The 22,320-nt window shown below is 27.8% G+C and overlaps 1 protein-coding gene across 7 annotated transcripts in view; it reads right to left on the bottom strand.

Annotated features, from left to right (window-relative positions):
• The window catches only part of mmd (disintegrin and metalloproteinase domain-containing protein mind-meld), a 46,214-nt gene that overhangs the window by 10,067 nt on the left and 13,827 nt on the right, over nucleotides 1–22,320 (bottom strand). For 5 of the 7 annotated variants that reach the window (XM_011504170.1, XM_011504175.1, XM_011504173.1 and 2 more), the window contains exons 5-18: nucleotides 20,866–20,945; nucleotides 20,491–20,560; nucleotides 20,266–20,412; nucleotides 15,509–15,712; nucleotides 11,692–11,766; nucleotides 10,971–11,140; nucleotides 9,204–9,373; nucleotides 8,370–8,533; nucleotides 8,012–8,179; nucleotides 6,106–6,410; nucleotides 5,314–5,433; nucleotides 4,394–4,478; nucleotides 2,336–2,431; nucleotides 1,605–1,764 (exon numbers count right to left, since the gene is read on the bottom strand). In XM_011504170.1, the coding sequence (XP_011502472.1) occupies nucleotides 1,605–1,764; nucleotides 2,336–2,431; nucleotides 4,394–4,478; nucleotides 5,314–5,433; nucleotides 6,106–6,410; nucleotides 8,012–8,179; nucleotides 8,370–8,533; nucleotides 9,204–9,373; nucleotides 10,971–11,140; nucleotides 11,692–11,766; nucleotides 15,509–15,712; nucleotides 20,266–20,412; nucleotides 20,491–20,560; nucleotides 20,866–20,945 (2,014 nt within the window). The remainder of the gene's footprint in view (nucleotides 1–1,604; nucleotides 1,765–2,335; nucleotides 2,432–4,393; nucleotides 4,479–5,313; nucleotides 5,434–6,105; nucleotides 6,411–8,011; nucleotides 8,180–8,369; nucleotides 8,534–9,203; nucleotides 9,374–10,970; nucleotides 11,141–11,691; nucleotides 11,767–15,508; nucleotides 15,713–20,265; nucleotides 20,413–20,490; nucleotides 20,561–20,865; nucleotides 20,946–22,320) is intronic. The other 2 variants (XM_011504172.1, XM_011504174.1) reach the window with 1 other exon arrangement.

Here is a 22,320-nt window from a genome sequence, read left to right as displayed (position 1 = left end):
TGTATAACATTATTCATATTTGTATTCAACATTAAATAAAATAATTAAAATATTACCAGTCACACAATTTTTAATAACTTCTTAAAATCTTCGAAAATTTATCATTACAGTAATATATTATACACTATATTCTATACATTTTTGAAACGTGTACTCGTAGAAAATATTGTAGTAACTTTTAAATATAATATTGACATTTTTTATAATATTATACGATACATTTTTGACTATTTTTACTATTAGTATTTATATTCTATTGTTTCTATTGAAAGTCTTCAATGACTTTAATCAAATTAACTATATCGTTAATAACAAATTTTACAAAACAAAACCTTGGACCAAATCCTGTAATAGTTCTTACTTATATACTTTGGAATTACGCTTAGTCATTGCATAAGAATTCCGATTTCAGAAACTTCTTTATGGACAAAGTAATTAATATGTTAAAATATCAACAAGGCATAAAATAAATTTTATAATTAAAAAAATTATAAATGTAAGTATAGAATACATAAAAGTATCCAATTAAAAAAATATTAAAAAAAAAATGTGACTTTTAATACACAAAACTAATATTAAAAAAATAGATAAGAAGCGTTAATCAGTACACCGAATATTTATATGGGACTTACATTATCTTTATAAATAAATGATAGTTATTAAACTAAATTAAAATATGGTTGTTGTAAATAATAAGGATCTGAATTATTCACGTGAAATATCATAAATAATTATAATCCATTATTTTTATGGAGCTGTTATTTAAAAAAAATATTATCCATATAAATAATTTTAAGTTGTAATGAAGATTAATGAACATTACTAAAATAGAGTTAATAATTTAAAAATTAAGAAAACATTTTATTATAATATACATGATTTTCAATAAAAAAAAAATTATTAATAGTCAACATGTACAGAGAATAAATCAAAAGATCTATCACCTTAAGAAATTATAAAAATTAATCTAAATTATTATTAATTTAAATTAATAAAAATATTGCATAAAGAAATGAGTTTAATTTTCTTTTTAATGTTTCATTCGTGCGAACTCTAAAAATGTAGCCTAAAATTTAATATTTTAAATTACTTGAAAAATCTACCGTGAATGTATAAGAAAAATTAACGTTAAATTTATTATTGTTACCTTTAAATATGTAAAAAATTCTATTTATAGAATATAAAAATAATAGTGTTAATAAAAGTCATTAGGTTTAGAATTATAATACAAAAAGTATAATATCAGTTAATGGTAATAAAATTGTGCACTTGTATACTTCATTATAAAATTATTCAAATTTATGAATGAATAAAATATTTAGAATTAGAAATTCGTAACCTGAATTTAAATTTAAAATAATAAAAATCTGAATTATAAATTATATCTTGAAACTCTTAAAATGTTTTTCAAATTGATAATTTATCTTATACTTTTTATAATTCTAATATTTAAACATTTTAACTTCAAATTTAGTTTTTTTTGTATGAGTAATGTATGTAAAAAATATAGTATTATTATTATTTTTCTTTTTTTATTAATAGTATTAAACGACTTTAATTGTATTTTTAATAATACGCTAAACAAATAATCAAAATTTACTTGCCATAGGGGGTCTCTTTCTTCTCCATTTTATTTTTTGCTGAGGGTAATGAAGATATCTCTGTACTACTTATAATTGGCTCAATTGGTTGTTCTTGTTGCAAAGAACAATCTGTCCCACTCCAACCAAGATCACAGTGACATTTGTTAAGATTATTGCAGACCTATTTAAAATTTATTATTTAAATTTTCTTAGTACATTATTTTCTACTTAATAATAGAATTCTAAATTAAATTTAAATAAATAAATTAGTATTAATGGTGATAACTAAACTAAATAATGCAAGACAACAGAGCAACTGTTTAGATTAATAATAACAGTCGTTCTTTTCTTCAACACGAGCGAGGAAAAAAATGAAATACAATCAACAGCTTTATAGTCGCCAAATAGTACCAATTATTTAAGTTAGATACGTGTTATCATTAATAAACTGAACATTTTTTATTGGTACTTCAGTAGATACTCAATGTTGTAAGCGCTACAGCAGCATGCGGAACTAGATTTTTTAACATACTGTAAGTTAAATGATCTTTGTTAAGACAAAATCTTCGACAGTGTATAACTGCATAATTGCAGTATTGTTATAACATTACTATTAAAAAAAATTTAAGATATATATTTCAATAATTAATTTATATCATTATTCTATAAAATGTTATTTTAATTTAAAATAGCATTATTCAATAAGATTTAATTATTTTAATTCATAATAATTTATAAGTGCATATACTTACACCATGATTTGAACATTCATGGTTAATATGATTACTGGGGCATTTTCCTAAGTCTATATGTGGAAACTGATTACTGCAAGTTTGATTTATGCAAATCTGAAAAAAAATATATTAATATAATATCAATGTTTACATTTTTCTAAACATTTTATAAATTATTTGAAAAATTTTATTTATAAATGCTTTCATATAAAATATTTAATTCAAATAATGGCCAATCTTATAATAAAATAACGCTATCTTATATACTATACCATGTTTACATAATTATCCTAAGCTTTATACCGAAGTATCATTATATACATTTTTAATGTTTTGTAATAAAAATTGAACTTACAATAAAACATAATTATTTCATTTTCTTTCATAATAATTTTTAATAATCATAAACTCGTATTCAATGTTTTATTTTTCAATTAACATTGCGTCTCCTTTTTTTGTTGTGTTTGCTCATTTATGTTTGTATTGTTTTCATAATTTTAGTCTAATTTTCATATGATCTGAATCTGCTTTATTCAACAAACTTAGTAATTGGTGTATGTAGTTATACATGAATCTTCGTAATTGTATGAATAATATATAATCTAATTTCATAATATTAAATTTTTTTTATTGATAACATTTACTCAAACAAAATATACAAATATGTAAATTAAAAATTGATTTGCTTTATTATTTTATTTTCAAATTAGTTTGATACATTTATATCAAATTTTTCTATTTACGGTTATTTATTAGAAAATTATGCCAGAGATGAGTCCTATCATTTTTCCATATTTTTAGAAATTAATAAACTAAGGTTTTAAAGTTACAATTTAGATTTAAATATTTATGGAAATAAAATATATTAATAGATCAAATTGTATTTTAGTTGATTTGAGATACCGAAAATCGTTAACATCAACGTAAAAGATTGACTTAAAATAATAGATATGATACTTTTATTTTAAAGTATCTAAGATAGGTTACTTCTATTTCGTGATAATGAAACAAAATAAAATTATTATTTTTACAACTAAGTCGATGTATTTAATTTAGTCGATATTTTATGAGAAATTTAGAATGTAAAAACGACTAAATCTTTGGCAAATAGATATTTATAAAATTCAGATTACTAAATACCTGAATTGATATAAAGTTAAAACTTCAAAATACGTAAATGATTTATTTCCAAAAGGTAGAAGTTTGACACACGTCATAGATATGCATTTTATAAAAAATGGCACTATATATAATTGAAAGAGATAGACATATTATAATATACACGATAAGTATTAAAAAAAGGTGGTACAGCACTATACACAATAACTATATCTATGTTTACAAAGTCAAAAGAAAAGGCGGAGCACACTTTATTTCGTATATATTGGTATGGAAAATGTTAAATAAATTATTATTTTGTCTCTAAAACTTAATTACACTATATAACAGCTCTCTAAGTTAAAATAAGAAATAAAAAATACGCTTAATATAAAAAAGTAATTTTACCTTTTTCTTATAATTATATTATTACCTATACTTTCATTATAAGTAATTTGATAAATAACTATGATGAGTATTTAATTTAGAATATCAGTACAAAGGAAAGCCTCTGTCTTCCTGATAATAGTTAAGAATTTATATTTATATTTAAGCTAATAGTCATAATGAACTGTATGATTTAAAAAATTATATTAGAAGACTTGATATACAAATTTATAATTATATTTTAAATATACGTGATTTTTGTTAATTTTTTTAAAGCTTCTAGTTTATTGATGCATACAATATCATAAATTTATTAAAGGTTATAAAAAATAATTAATTATTCATTGAATAAAAATTCAAAAAGAATAGTTTTTAATATAATACTAGAAAATTTTATTTTCTTAGTAAAACATTAAAAATTTTTTTCTAATAAGAGATTTGAGCAATAATATAATCTTAAAGGTTAAATTATCATTTCTTACATTATAAAAGATTTAAAAGCGACATAACTTACTATAGAATTTTAAAATTTTTTTTATAAAATATATACATTTATTAAAATTCAATTATTATAATTTTTTCATAACTTGCCAAATTTTCTCCACATGGCGTACCGTCTCTAACTAATCCCATATTTGCAGTTGAGCCTTCTATTTCAGCTTCTTCCATCGTAGCTCTATAACAGAAAATGTATTAATTATAGTGTTAATAGTTTGTATATTCTTGTTTCTTGAATAGAATATTGTAATTATTTTAGCTTATCATTGATTTTAGTGTACAACAAATATTTTACTTATACTTTAATAGTAAAAGTATCAAATTTATAGATATTGGAATTTATATAAATTTTCAACTATAAAAATATTAATAAACTATTTTATTGTTTTACAAATTAATGCTCTATTTACAATTAGAAAACTTGTATGAACTTTTAATAATATTTTATTCTATGTTATAGAACCGTAACATGTTATTCATGGTATGTCGTTTTAATTTAACATGATTGATTTGAGAATCGAAAAGAAAAGAACAATATACAAATAAACTTAAAAGAAATAAATTATTATTTTAGCAATAACTGGAAGAAATTTTTCAATATCATTAAATTTAATTATTAAAATAACTACAAAAATTCATATTACAGAGTTATAAAAAAATGTCTGAACAAAAAAAGTCATTTCTACATATTGTTATTTAAAATTAAAAGAAATATCTACGTTGAAATATTTTTTGAAACTATTTATACCAATATAAGAAATAACATGGGACTTCAATAAGAAACTGAATGAAGAATATTAATTTGTTTAAGTACATTATCTATTACAATTTCAATCAGTGATTATTTGATAATTTTGATAAAACAACTTTTTATTATCTCGTGTAGAGCATCAAGGCAAAAATGTTATGCATATTTCTAAAAAAAAAAGGATCATAACTTCTAATTTAAAAATATTAGCTCATTCTGCTGAAATTCATATAAATATTATTGCATTTATAATAATAAAACTTACTTGCACTCATACTCTTTGCCTTTAATTGATATTATTGTTCTTGAATATAATGCATCTATACCATCTATTGCCGGCTGTTTACTTCCTTCTTGACATTGAAGAAGACCACAACGGACATTTCTAAAATACAATGATTTAATATTCAAAAGATGCTTGTTCAGAATGTTCTGCTAATAAATATACATTCTGGTTCATAAGTATATTACAATATCGAATCCTATAAACACATTACTTATTGATATTATATGATGTATCTAACAAACGCATAATGTGTTGCAATAGTAAGGTAAAATAATAGTGTGACGTAATGTAGGCAATACGATATGATATAATGTTGCAAATTTTTTATATGAAATCTTTCGATTAGTTTTTAGTGGATTCATTTCAAATTTATATGAATTAAATAATTTAATAAAATTTAATTTAAATATATTTTATGATAAAATGAATATAATTATGCTAAAAATATCTAATATAATTGAAACTTGAATTCACATGAATATGTTTAAACTTTATAATTATTTTATATCTATTCAAAATAGATCTTAATTGATATATAAATAAAAGCACTTTTTAAAAATAGTTTAATAAATAGAAAAAAACTTTTTAGAGAAAAAAACTTTTTTTTTAAGAAAGAAAAATGTTTAATACTAGTTATACAAATATATAGTATTTTAATGGTAAAATAATATTGATGACAATTTAAGTACATCATAGTTGATTGGCTAAATATTTAATATTAATATCTATCTATTAAAATGAAAGGTGTATGTTATGTATTATATTACATACTCTAATTCACATTTTATAAAATGACCAGAGGTATCAGTGCCACAATGTCCATTGATAGATCCTTTTGAATTGAATTGTTCAAAACATTGTTTATCCGCTGCTACACCTCCATAACCCCAAATTTGTTCACATTGTAGATTTATTGCAGGACAAATACCATTAAAGCAAAAGCCTTCACCACCAGCACAAGGATGTCCATTCTTTTTATAAACGTCTATAGGACAATGACCTACATCTCCAGTACACATTTCTGGTAGATCACATTCATTTGTTGTCTCTCGACAAATAAACCCTTTTGATTGTAACTAAAATATAATGTAAGATAAATGAGATATTCGGTTAAAATAATTAAAATATAATTTAATTACTTCTTTTATTATATAATTAATTAAATGTAATGTAAACATTTACATTCATACTGTTCATATTTTTATGAAAATATTAAATTCAGGTTTTGATGTTTTTTTCTTGTAATTGTTCGAAAAAAATGTGATTCAAAATTAAAATATTAAATATTATAAAAAATTTAATCTGTCATTAATTTATCTATTATCATGACTGTTATGATGACATGTTTTATTTGAATATTCATCAGCTTCATAACCCTTATATTTATTTTATTTATTTTATTCTTCTAATACCATAACATTCTTTTGCCAAATCTTGTATCTTTGAATTAAATGCAATTAAAAATATCTTCTATCAGATTGTATAAAATTAGTTACTTTACATTGTAAAAATAATTTCGAAAGTATTTCTAATATGAGAATTTCACATAGATATAAATTAAATAATGTAAATTTAAAAATTTTTTAATAATATACTTTGGCATATATATGCGTACTTGCATGTATTTGTGATATAATTTTGTTTTAACCGAATAAAATTAATTTATGATTTACTAATCCTGAATTTATTTACATTTTTTATTTTTTACATTTAATTATATATTTTATACTTTATTATATAACTATGTTATAATAAATTTAATATTGTTGGATTATAAATAGGTTATTCTGAATAATAATATTTATTACCACTATTACTAATTATGAATTACATATTTATATAAAAGAAATTTAAAAAGCTTAAACATATATGAATTAGTGAAAGTGAAATCAAAATAACAAGTGATATTTTAAATACTAAAAATTTTAATCACATTTTAGTTTTATATAACATCAAATTGTAATATAATTCACAGTAAAAATATTTCTTTTTCGCATAAATTTTTTTCCCTGCTTAATATTACTTTTTCCCTTAGTTTATGAATAATATAATCTATAATTTCAATTAAATTAAAATTATTAAAAATATAAGTGAGCATATTATTAGAAGTCATAATATATCCATTTAATATGGAGAAAATGATATACAAATCGATAAACTACAGAATAACTAGTCTATTTTAAAAGAACAAGCAATTATTTATGTATCTTTATAATATAAGGAATACTTTGTACATTTTCAAGATAAAAGTATAAAGCAATGATAAGCTTCAATGATGGAATAATTGAAAAATATATTCTTTCCTCATATATACTTAAACATAATGTAATGAATTAACTTAATGGCTGTCGAATAACTTATTTGTAAAATGATAATGAAGATGCAGAAAAATACTAATAAAATTTAATAATAATATATAATATCAGATCTATTAGTATTAATTAAGATAATTAATTTTTAATTTATTATATTTATTATTATATTTATTTGAAATTTTATATTTATCATCTTGAAATCCATTGAACTGATATTTATTAAAACACATTTTATTAAAGCCTCAAAAAATTATAGAATAAACCGTATTTAAAAAAAATAAAATTTTATATAGAACAAACAGATCAATAAATTATTATTTAAATTTATTTGTATTATAATCATTACTAAATATTTTATTTACCTTGCAATTTTTGCAACATGGCCCAGAAGCACATTCGGCTTCTCTTGTAAGTTTACAAGTAATGGCATCACAACAAGGATCAAGATTTTCACAATCATCAATAGTACCACAATCACATTGCTCTCCTTCATCGATTATCCTGTTTCCACATAACCTTCTTACTTCTAACTAAAAATATGTAAAGTTGTAATTCGATTATATAATTAATTAATATACTATATATATATATTATAAAAATGTTTATACATATTTTCTTGAAAAAGTAGAAATATTTTCCAAAATTTAAAAAAAAAATAAAACAAAAAATATACATATACATTTTTAATATAGAATTTATGAATACAAATAAATTAATAACCTCATTTGGCTTATTAAATAGGCATACATCCTTTCCATCCTTTAATGCAGCAATATAATCCGCTTTACTACATTCGGAGAATTTATATGGTTGTACATTTTCCAATCCTACAATTGATTGCGCCATTATGCAGCCGTGCCAATCGTGACAACGACACTCCGATTCTATGAAAAATAAAAAATCTTTGTTCTATATGATTTATATTTTTGCTTAATTTTTATAATTAGATTATAGTTTTGTTATTTTTAAATTGCGCAATTATAATCGAATAAGTCATAACAAGTTTAGGAAAGTAATTAATTAAAATAATATAAATATCAAAATTATTTTTGCAATTTTTAAAATATTTAAAGATTATAAACAATATTAGTGTTCATAAGAAATTTGTGCTTATTACATATCCAAAATTGATAAGACAAGCATATGTTTAAGATAAATTTCAAAAATGTATTTATTTTTTAAACTCGTGTGATTCTAGTGAACAAATTTTTATAATTATGTAATCATATAACATTCTATTGTAATATTTACTAGCTTTATGCTAGCAAATGTTATGTGTAAAAGTGGAAAAAACTCTTGATCAAGTTTGTACGTTTGTTATATATATATATAATCTTATATGAAGATATAACGTAGTGTATAGGTATTAAGGAGTACAGTTCATTTTTAAGTACACCCATACTCAAAGTGAATCACAACCTGACCACGAATCTTAATACAAGCAAAAAAAGAGTTCAGGCAGAGGCACCATAAGTATCATTACTGAATGAAGCAAGAAAGCTAAATTAAAAAACAAAGATACGAAAAGTTATTGTGTAATAACAATGTACTTACTATTATCATCATGAGACATTCCAATATTATGACCAATCATATGAGCCATAGTACCAGCAAGAAGATGAGGCTCATAAGTATTGAGATCAACACTTATCCCAACAGATTTCTGACTACAAACTGTATCAGGTACAGCAATTCCTGATTCACCTCCTAGAAAATTTTCTCCTCTGCAAAATAATGAATTAATCATAGTAAGATAAGTATAATATTATAAAACCAAAATAAAATTTTAAAACAAACAATATCTTTAATTTCATAAAAAACCAGTAATTTATACGACTTTACTTATGACCAACTTTAAGAATTCTATAGAAAAGTATTTTTAAAAAAATTATTTATAATTATGTATTTACATATTTATGTATTTATAAATAGAATATATACTAAATTAAACATACTTCATAATTGTAATTTAATTAAAAATATGCTGGTAACATTGTTTTACCTTAATTATAGGATGATACTTTTTAAAAGTAGAATTAATTGTAAGTAATGGTAAGAATCTTCTAATTATCTATAATTTTATAATATATTGTTCATCTTTTTAAGTGTTATGTCCAATGGAAATAAATAGAAAATATTAGAAATTTAGGACATTGAAATACGGAATCAGAGATAAATAAAATCAATGAATATGTTTTACATAAAAAGATTATGTTTATTTAGGTATTTATTAATCATATTTATTAATTAAATCCATTTATATACTTAGAAGAATTTTATAAATACAATCTAAACTCTGATATAATTTAAAAATCCTTTATAATATTGTAAATAAGTTGATGAACATAGTTATCTCACTATTTATTTTTATTTTTATTCTAAATTACCTAAAACTTTGTCTTCCGTTTTAGATATGTTACAGTTCATTCCGAAAGTATAATGAATAAAATTCAATTGATAAAGTACATAATGTAATTAAATATTTCATTTGTTTGCATTTACTGAAATTAATAATTATGCATTTTACAAATTTAGAATAAGAATAAATTTGTAAAAATTTTATATAAAATTGATGTAATGTAAATATATAAAAAAACATAATATTAATAAAAGTTATTAATATAACCTTGAAGAAATATGTCAAATGCAAGATATAACAAAACCAGTAAGAAAAAATATTACTATTATAGTTTCAATGGACAATTTATTAACCTGCTTTTTGTACTTCTTTAAGTATATATTATTTAGAATGCAATTTTCAAATTTAGTATATAAAAATATATGTTATATTCATTCTATAATTAAAATTTTAAATGGATTCAAAATGCAAAAAAAAATTTTTAGCAGTATCTTAAACAAGTATCGTTGACTATATGTGAGCTATTTAAATAAGGAAAATAAATTATTTCGTTTTTCTAATATTAAAAATAATGTAAATTATAATGTGGTTTATTATAAACTAATAACTCGATTATAAATTATTTTTATTATGAAAGGTTTAATAATGACAGTTTGCAGTATTGTACATTTTATAACTGGTTCTGTAGAAAAATTCAAACGTATGTATAGGCGAATAATTAATAAAGTTATTTAAAACAGTTTTAAAACCATATTCAATTTTTCTTCACGTTCGAATTCGCATCCATATTATGAGAACTTTTAAAATAATAGATTTGGGAAGCTTCAATTCCACGTATTCTTTAAACAAAAGCATAAAAGGTCTACATAAAATGAAAGAGGTAATTGATTTTTTAAATTATAATTAGTAAGGATTTTATGATAAATATTGGAATAATAATATTAAATGGCAATGATACTTACGTAAGTAATTGAGCTGTATCATGAGAAATTTGTATCTTTCTAGTCATGTAATCATTAAAATTAAGTAAGGCTCTGCTAATATCTGTACTTTTATCTATAGTTATTTGATTTCCACCTTGCCACGTTTCAATGTATACTACTGAAACTCTTGTATTCAAAGTACGGAAATACTGAAAAATTTGAATATACATATGAATATATTTGCTTAGTAAATTCTTATTTTTATATTATATGAGTGTTTTCTAAATATAGAATAGTTTGTTTTCATATTTTTTTCATAATTTAATCCATAATTTTTTTATATTTAATAAAAATAAATATATCATATATCCATAGGATCTACAATAATCAAGAATACAAGAACACATCATTTGAGACTTCAATAGAATTATTTATCTCTACACAACAGTGCAATATAATTATAATTGTTTACAATAATAAACCTTGTTTTAATAAATATATTATATTTTTCAGCCTTGTCTATTTCCTTTAAAGTTATCCTGCCGAGAAACTAATCCACTGAACTATTGAATTGGCAGTTCGAGCCATAAACTAACCCTTTAAAATCGAACATTACTTCTATACTATATTTAATAAAAATATTATACTCTATATATAGCTCTACTATTAATAATGAAATATATTTACTTTATCATATATATATGCAAGTTAGTTTAAACTCTTATCATTGCAATAATAATTTTCAAATTAATATACCTACCAAATCAGCAATATTTGCAACTTGAATAATGTCATGGACAACTTCAGCTCTTGTACTACCATTTCTTTTATCAAACTGAAATAAAAAAAAAATTTAAGACAATTATTTCAATTTTTAATTAGCAAAGCATGATCAAATCGATATATCATTAGTTTCTATTTATTGGCGTGAATTAATATTATTCATAATAAAATATATTTTTATATTGGAAGAAATTATAATAAAACTTCTTATTTATTAATATTAACTTAAGATGTAGTTAATATATATTAGCATATAAATATGTATTTACTAACATTTATGATAATTAAATGCTATATGTCTGGGATCAGACTTAAACCTCTGTATGATGGTAGGTGGAGGTGTTGCTGGCAAGTGGAAGGACAATGCAATTATTTAATACTGCCTTTAGCGTTAATTATCTTCCTTTATTAAGTATCATACATATAACAATTAGCCAATGATCTATAGATGTCGGAACGAATGTGTGAGAGAATAAATAGATGAGTGGTTCTCCAATTAATGTAGGTGACGATGAGCCTGTAAGTGTATTCTTGATAGCTTGAAGCGTAATTCACCCCTTCTCCTTATACGATGAATTGCTGTAGTGGGAAACTCGCACTGGAAGGGGAAGCGAGTTGGCGTCGCCTTAGCCGCCGGCGTAGAGTGAGCGCCGTAGTGGTCGAAGTGGTGGGAGGATGTCCGTGTTGCGTCACTGCTTGTAATGCAATGTCGATAGTGTGCGTTACTTACGTGAGCGTGAGGACCGTTATTATACCTGTGGTGATGAGTGACGTTCGTGATGCGTCGCTGCGTAGGTATTCGTGAGATCCGATGTGGTTGTGGTAGTGGTGCATGTCCATGATGCGTTGCTGCTTACGTAGTTGACAGGAGCCGTTGGAATCGCAATCATAAGGAACGAGCGTGATGCGTAGCTTACATAGTTGGCTGGAGCCGTTGTAGTCGTAGTCGTAAGGAACGAGCGTGGTGGCGTAGCTTACGTGAGCTGGCGATTGTAGGTAGAATGGCGAGCCTGTCGTGAAGAGTGCTTGATTGAACTAATAAGAGGGAAAGCGCGGCAAGTGCAGCTCCTTAAATATTCTCGTACGAACTTGCGGCGCCGGTAGAGCATCGGTGGCTGTTGCTATGCCGATATTTGTCGTGACGTCAATAGGGCATAGCCTTGTAGGGTTCATTGTTATTACTTTTCGGCATTATAGTCGTACATTCGAGTTTCGGTGTAGAAGCAATTCTCGAGTTCATTGGCTAGTGTTTATAAACAAATGTTCGCGCGCTCATACATCTCCAACTTTGTATTCCGCTTTCAACTGTCTCAATCCGTAACACTATGAATTATGATTTAATATTTAACACGGTTGAATAAAATATAATTATAATATATTTATTTACAGAAAAATATTTATTATAGATACAAATTTTTGGCTTTTGCCTGGGATCAGATTAAAAACCTCCTTATCATGGTGGGTGGAGGCTTGCTGGCAAGTGGAAAGGGCAATGCAATTATTCAACACTGCCTTTGAACATAGTGTTTTTCCCTTTATTGAATATAATATGTAATAAATCGTCAGTGGTCTATTGATGTAGACTTGAATGTATGATACAATGAATAAAGGAGAGTTTCTTCAATTAATATGAGTGACAAGAATCCTGTAAGTGTATTTTTGATGGCTTGGTGCTTGATTCTCCTACTCGTAGTTATGAACTCGCAGTGGTAGTGGGAGATTCGCGCTGATAAGGGGCAGCAATGGTGCCGCCTTTGCCGCTGCCGATGAGAGCTATATCGGCTTGAATGGGGAGCGCCTGTGTAAGGTCTATGATGCGGGGCAATAATGATGCCGTGACGAGAGCTGCGCTGTAAAGGGGAAGCGGTGGTGCCGCCTTGCCGCTGCCGATAAGAGCTGTAGCGGTTTGAGTGGGGGGGGGGCCTATGTGACGTCACTGATGCTGGGCAGTGATGATGCCGTTGCCGCTTGCGAGATGCACACTGTAGCGATCTAGTGGAGGGGTGATATCCGTGTCGCGTTCTGCTTGACGTGTGGGAGTATTCCTCGTACCGTGTACCACTTATTAGTATTGCTGCTTACTTAGTTGGTGGGAACCGTGTATTAGTGATCCGTAAGAACGTGTGTAATAGCGTAGCTTATGAGTGTAGAGTCGATCTCAGTACATTGATGGTACGTAAGAACGTGTGTAATAGCGTGGCTTACGTGTGTTAAGGTCGATCCGTGTAGTAGCGTTGGATAGTCGAATGAGCTTGGCTTTCGTTGAGCTGGAGTCGATTTGTGCAGCGTTGGATAGCCGAATAAGCTTGGCTTCCGTTGAGCTGGTGTCGATTTGTAGAATGACGATCCGGTCTTGATGAATGCTTGATTGAACTAGTAAGAGAGCGAGAGCGTCAAGCGTGTCTCCTTAAATATCCTAACACAGGCTTGCAATTCCGGTGAATTCTGGATCAGTCTTGTCATGCTGATTGTCACTAGAATCTAGCCTTGGAGAGTTCGTCGGCCCTTGTTAGTCGGAATTGTAATGTAATATTCGACTAATTTGAGTAGTGAGGTTTCCCGATTTCATAGAATTCTGTTTATGACTCGGCGCGCAAATGTTTCTACCTAAGCACAGGTGTTTGTTTACCGCGTAAAATTGCTGTAATCCATAACAAAACTATTTATTAAAGTATACTAAAAACTACAGTATCACATTAATTCAGTCCTTTCTATACATGATCCATTTTCTTTATTAATCTTTTCAATTGTGTACAGAATATTATTTCAATTAGCATCAACTGTAACGCTTGAAGAAAACTATGCATAAGTCATAAAAACCAAATACATAAGTAAATTACAATTTATGTATTTTGTATTTGTTTAGGATTGGAGCATAGCAATAGGAGTTACAGCTCACAATGTCGTAAACGTTGACTACGAAAATTCTCGATAAATTCAAAGATTTTGCTTGAGAACGTCCTACAATGTTTATCCATTAACCGCATAGCAACTGCGGTAAAAGTCTCCAACCGGCAAAAGCTTACCTTCTTTGTCTTGTTGAGTGAGTCTAGAAGAAATCGTGCAAGTCATATCTGGTGAAGTTCTACGGTTTCTACACACCTCCGTCAAAAGGGATCTGTGTAAAGTGCACTGCTAATAACTAATTACCATTTATTGCCATGGGGCGCAAAATTATTCGCGGTACGCCTTCAACGATATTTATTCTCATTTATATCGCTGCCGGGGGCCGCCATTTGCCATGCGCCTCCAACAAGGCTAATTCTTATTTATACTGCTACGGGGTACGCAATTGCTCGCGATACGCCTCTAGCGAGACTGGTTCTCAGTTATATCGGTACGGGGCACCGCCATTGCCATGCGTCTCCAGGGAGATTAATTCTCATCTCTCCCGCTACGGGGCGCCGCAACCTGCCACGCACCTCCAGCCAGAGTAATTTCCATCATACTGCTACGGGCGCTGCTACTGGCAACACACCTCCAGCTGGACCAGGCTTCCCTTGCACACCCGGACGAGGCCCTGCACTTCCTCTCTATTAATTGTCAACAACACTCACTACTACCGGTGAATCGTTTGCATAATTGTAATTGAACCTATAATAAATGTCACGAAAACCAATTGTGCTTATACTGAATTGATGCATTAACCTTTCACTCATCCCCACTTGTCCACCAGTAAAACGGTGGCATGGTTTAATCTAATCACCTTGGTCTCTTCAACGCCGGGTCAGTGGAATCTCCGAACAGTATTTATTATATATATACAAAAAACATACATATTTATTATACATTACCATAGATTTGTCGATGAAGATAGCTGTCTCAATATACTTAGCGACTTCGCGTACATCTCGCTTATATCTATTTGAAACATCCTCTGATAGATTCACTAAATGCTTCTGTCGACGTGTTTTTGAACGCCATTCAAGTGTTCCTGAGTTAGCACAACCTTTATTAATTTTTGTTCTCGCTTCAAATATAACATGAGGATGCTTCTGCTAAAAGAGAGTTGTGAATATAGTTTGCGTACTTTAGTAAATTATTTAAAAAGTAATGTACATAATAAGAATCATAAATATATAAATATTTTTAATTATCAATTATAATTGATAAATTTTAAAAATAAATAAATAATAGAAAACTTCGTTTTTTATTACAATGTATTTAGATAATTATATTTATAATGATAAATTTTTTCAAATTAAATCAGGTTAGAATAATGTATGTCTTGCTATGATTTAAAAATCAATATGTTATTTAAGATACAAAGTTATTTCTGTATAATTTTCTATACAATATAATCTTAACTACCTTAATATACTAAACATTTATAACACATTAATATAAATATTACTCAGAAATAAAATGACATCAATAATTAATTAAGTATAAAAGTGTAGAGAAGTAAAGCAAATAATAATTAAGTTACTGATTTATTGCTTATAATTAAATTATGTATGTGTTCGAAACTGTTAAATTTTTTGGCTTGCCCGCCCTAGCAGATACTTAGGAAGGCATCAAGTGGAGCGGTTGTAGAAATGTGTAATATGTGCAGCCTTCGGTTTATTTAGAGTTACATTACTAATAAGCTGTATTCACTTCTCATAGAAGAGTGAAAACTCTGTCTTTGCGTAATAAAGTGGCTGCTCTTTGATGGTGAAGATGTCGTGGTCTCTGATAATGTTGTAAGGATTAGTAGAGATATGCGCACACTTCTATATAGGACGTATGACCTCAAAGTGCAATATGCTCACATTCCTGTATAGGGCGTGTAGCCTCAAAGTGTATATAAGCGCACAATCCTGTATTGAACGTGTGACCACAAAGTGTAATATTCTCACACGCCAGTATAGGATGTGTTACCTCGAAAGTGTACATAATGAAAGTGGCTTGTACTACTGTTGCAAAGATTAGCAGTAATATATTCACACTTCTGTATAGGACTGTATAGAAATGTTTACAAATTTTTATAGCTAGAAGAGTTATAGCTTTCCGAAAGTCAAAATCTTGAAAAATGCTCCAATTCCAAATAGTATGACTGTTACGGATTGAAGCAGTTAAAGACGGATATAGATACAATAGATCATAGATGCAATAGAGTCACCCAGATTCAAGAACTTACCTCAGAAGCACAATGGAGATACAAGCCAGGAACATCAAACCCAGCAGATTGCACCTCCAGAGGACTAACAACACAGCATCTTAAAGACCATCCACTATGGTGGACTGGACCACCATGGATAATGACACCATACTAATGGCAAACACAACCAACAGAAGGGGATAACCAATGCAACCAGGAAACTCGCGTAAGCATCTCATTAGCCGCAACAATTGAAAGGCCAGACTATGAATGGGACATCATTTACGATTACTCATCACTCAACAAAATGTTGGAAATAACTGCAACATGCATCAGATTCATCGCATGCCTAAAGGGGCCCTTCAACGAGCCAGCCGACACACTCTGAAATAGACCAGGCAAGAACGCAGTGGATACGACTGACACAAGATACATACTTTTCCCATGAACTAAGAGCAATGAGGTCCCAAAAAAGATTGCCTCCATCACATGCATTCCATCGACTCCCTTCCTACATCGATGCACAAGGCGTCAGAAGAATTGGTGAAAGACTAATGAACGCGCCAATGACAGAGAACAACATCCAGCCATTCTCCCAAGACTATCACAACTCACAAACCTCATTATTGACCAAACACATCTCAGAACACTTCACGGAGACACCCAAATTACGCTAGCATACACTCGCCAACAATACTGGTTACTAGGAGGACGACCAGCCGTCAAATCACATATACTACGATGCGTCATCTGTGACAAACAAAGAGGAATTTGCACCAGCCAACTAATGGGTCATCTACCCCTCGCCCGAGTAACGCCCTCACAACCATTCTCACACACTTGCGTTGACTATGCTGGCCCCCTCACAATAAGGACATGGAAGGGGCAAGGAGCAAAGACCTACAAGGCTTGGATCTGCGTATTTGTATACCTAGCTACATCCTCAGTGCATCTTGAAGTGGTGGGTGATTACTCATCGGAAAGATTCATTGCAGCATATCGAAGATTCTCAAGTCGCAGAGGTATTCCACGGGTTTTACACTCAGACTGTGGGACAACATTCGTCAGAGCAGATAAGGAGTTAAAAAGGCTATTCATTCAATGTACCAAGGAACACCATCACATTATAAACATATTCACGGAAGATCATGCACGTTAGGAATTTAATCCACCTGCGGTTCCTCACATGGGAGGGAAATGGGAATCCGTAGTAAAATCCATAAAATTACACCTCAAACGATCAACAAGAGAAGCATCGTTCACCATTGAAGAAATCACGACCCTACTAGCCCAAATAGAGGCCAGACTGAATTCACGCCCACTACACCACTAAGTGACGATCCCGATAATTGCTCAACTCTTACACCAGGCCACTTTCTTATAGGAGGACCGCTTAATATACTACCAGATCCATCATTAAAGGACAAGAATGTTTCGAGACTCTCCAGATGGAAATTCATACAACAGCGAGTCCAACAGTTCTGGACTCAATGGACTAAACACTATCTACAACATCTCTCGACATCAAAGTGGCATCACCCAAAAAATGATATCCAAATTGGATCCCTGGTTCTCATCACAGATCAAAGACAACCACCATGCAAGTGGCCTCTCGCCAGAGTCATCGAGCTGCATTCGAGAAAGGGCGGAATGACCAGATTTGTCACACTAAAAACCGCCTCATCCACAATCACACGACCAATGAATTGATGATGGCGGGCGGAATACAAAATTGGGAAAGCTATAAACACCTGGACATTTACGTTATAAACACAATTCAGCGAATTGGGGGAAATTTCATTACGCAGAATGCTCGAATATTAGATTTTAATTCCGACTAGCAATGCCGATGAACTTTCCAAGGCTATATTTTAGTGACGTCACCATAATGATCGGGATAGTAACAGACACCGGTGCGCTATCGGCGCTTTAATCTCGCACGAGAATATTTAAGAGCAGCGCTTGACACGCATTGTAGTAGTGCAAATTAATAATCATACAGTCTCCACGACGGGCTCATTATTCCTCCTGCAAGCGGTAACTCTACAAGCATCAGTACTGCATCTATGTACGTACGTAGAACATCAAGCAATTCAGGGAACCAATAAGCACTCACGCCCACGTAAGCAACGTACACGACCGTTCCTTACAACCACACCAATACAGGCGCTGACGCCAATGTAAGCAGCAATGCGACACAAACGCTCCGTACCACTACTTCAACGGCAGCGGCACTCACGCTACTCAAGAGCCTAAGGCAGCAACGTCTCACGCTCCCTTTCAGTGCGCGTCTACTACTACAGCGACTCGTCTTGCAAGGAGAAAGAATCGCGCCCCACTCTACCGAGAGTACACATACTCTCACCATCACGTACACCAATTGAAGAAACTTCACCACAATAATTCACTCACGCTGCCATTCATACTCTTATGATCATTATCTAATTGTTATAGTTATTATATTTAATAAAAGGAAAGACATTAAATTCTACAAGTGGTATTGAATAATTGCATTGCCCCTTCCACTTGCCAGCAACACCTCCACCCACCATCAAAGGAAGGTTTAAGTCTGATCCCAGACAATGACAAAATAATATAATGAAGACAATGATATAAAACCTTTATGAACTAAAATCGTATAACAAATCTATACATTGAATTTTCATTTTTTTACATTTCTATTTATTTTCTTTAAATTGATTTACTGATCTTTTTCGCAAATCTTTAATTTCTCATATTTACAACTATCAAAGTATTTTCTAAATTATGTACAATTCCATAAAATCTCTTTTTATAATATTATTTATATATAGATAAATATGTGACATAACTTATTTTGTAATGTTGCGAATTTAATATAATGAAAATTGATTTATTATTGATTATAAAGTATCATACCATTTCAATGAAGAGTAAGCAATTAATCTTTATTTTAAAGATGAATTTATCAGTTAAAATAACTCGCTTGTCGTCAAAATGTTGAGTAAACCGAACATATTTCTCTATTCAAAAATAATAAAAAATTCAGATTCAGATTGTGCAAAAGAATATATATGGATTGAATTAGAAATATAAAATTACACTAATAGTAATACACTATAGTAAAAAATTAACAATATTTATAAGTAAAATAATTATTTTTATCGAGATGAATAGAGTAGAGTGTAGTGGAGATAAATTAATTGATTAACGAGATAAATGACTATATTAAATCATAATCATCTATTTATTCTTTATGCATAAGAATATATATATATATATAAATAAATATATCATACCATCATATATATTTTGGTTATAAAATACTAATACTATAATTAATGTCAAGTATAGATAAATAAATGAAAATTAAATAAGAAATACTATCTAAAAAAAGATGTTATAATAAAAATATGAAAGTGTTATTTATATATAGAATATATTTAAAACATTTATTATAATAAAATTGAATAACTATTTCTTACTGACCGACATATCTCCACCGTAAAATGGATGAATAACAAAAGTTTCATTTCCTAAATGAATTACACCACTAACACCGTTGCATGTATGAAATGCAGCACTAGCTCCAGGATAATCTTTAACAGTACCATGATAATAACAATGTTCAATTTCCTGAAATAATGATTAAAATATTATGTATAATTATTGATATGTACTAAAATAAAAATGCTTCCATTCAATACTATCTACCTGTTTAGATACTTGTTCTGCACCATTGATTAAATAATCTTTCTGTCCTAAATTTGGAGCTAAAAGCTGTCTGTAATAATGATATATATTTTACATATATAAAATAAAATCACATTAATATTACTGAAGAGTTAATAGAATAATTTCATGTTTTACTATATTATTTTATAAATTATAGATCTTCATTTATAATTTTATCTATACTATTCAGTCAAAAATTCTTTTAATTATAAAATAAAGAGTTTTAGATCATTTTTTTGAATAATTTAAAAATAATATTCCTTAATAATATATACTTAATCATTTTTTAATTAAAAAAATAAGTATTTAACTTTTATCATTAATAGTTTTATTACATTTATTCGATTTACTTACGTATTTAGTTCTAAATCCAAACGAAATTTATGATTGAAGGCTTTTATTAGAAGTGAAGTTCGATGAAAGTGTTTACCTGTCTAAAAAAAAAATTAATTAATATTTTATGAGGATGTAAAATGTGTTTAGATCTAATATAGAATGTTTGTAAACCAATATAATGTTTGATTGAATTTATTTAAATAAAAATAGCATACATATACACACGTTGATAAAAGAAATGGTGAAACTTCTTTAAAAATAATTTTCTATTTTCAATTACAAATATGTTTACAAATATAGCAGTTGTAATATTATATCGTACATCAAATTCCATATTTATTCGTATAATTAATTTATAATTTGTAAATAACAACTAATATTGAATAAAAACTTGTGTATATTACATCATTAATAGGCTTCACTGAATATATAGTTATGTTATAATTGTCTGTTATAATTTTTTACAAAATTTTTCAAATCTGCTAATTATTGTTAGATAAAATATTTATTAAAATTATTACAAAAATACTAAAATATTGTAAAATATATAAATAATTTTTATAAAATATAAATCACTTTTTTTATTACATTTTGTGAACTTTATTTTTTATGTGTGATTTTACGATAAATTAATTTGTTTAAATCGTAATATAATATTAAATTAATGTAAGTATATAGATGTAAGATTATAGTAAAATATTAAAATTTATTAACATATTGAATGCATATATAGTATGTAAATAGTTATACATACAGTATTACATTTTATATATACAATAAACAATTTGTTACCTCTGGAAAAATAACTTTCAATATTTTTCAGCATTTGTCTGATTCTTATATCTACTTATTTTTTGCAAGCGAATAAAATTCATAATTATTTGGATAGTTATTTAGTGCAAATTCAGATTTTATCTATGAACTGAATTCGTATGAATAATAAGTTTATATTTTGATTATCTAATAATATATAATTTATGAAGTATTTACTATGTCAAACGATAATGATTTCCACGCATGTTTTAATCGCTTCTATCCATTTTTATATTCTTATTCCTTTTTTTAACCCCGACCATACTAATAAAGATCTCACCGAGTGGGTGTTATTAGAATTATATTATTAAATACTCTGGAATTATCAAACGATCTTTTTATTTATAATGCTTTCGAAAGTGTTGTGACATTTATACACGGTTCCACTGTCATGAACAAGGTAATCGAGATAATACTTCTTAGCTCCGTATTACCAACAATATACAATTTTTCCAAAATTTGTGAATAGCAAGACTTAAATCTCAACAATTTATCTTATTAAATTGAGACGAAAAACAAACTAATTAATACTTTTTTCAACTTTTAACTCAAATATTAATAATTAATGATCTATTCATTAAATTTCAAAGTGTTAATTTCAGGATACATCTGCTGAATTTTCCTTTGGACAACATACTGTTTATATTACTAAAATTATGA

This window comes from Ceratosolen solmsi, unplaced genomic scaffold, assembly GCF_000503995.2.
Source record: "Ceratosolen solmsi marchali unplaced genomic scaffold, CerSol_1.0 scaffold19, whole genome shotgun sequence".
Classification (NCBI taxonomy): Eukaryota; Metazoa; Arthropoda; class Insecta; order Hymenoptera; family Agaonidae; genus Ceratosolen; species Ceratosolen solmsi.
Note: the sequence above shows the minus strand (reverse complement) of the source record. Positions and strands in the feature narration are given on the sequence as shown.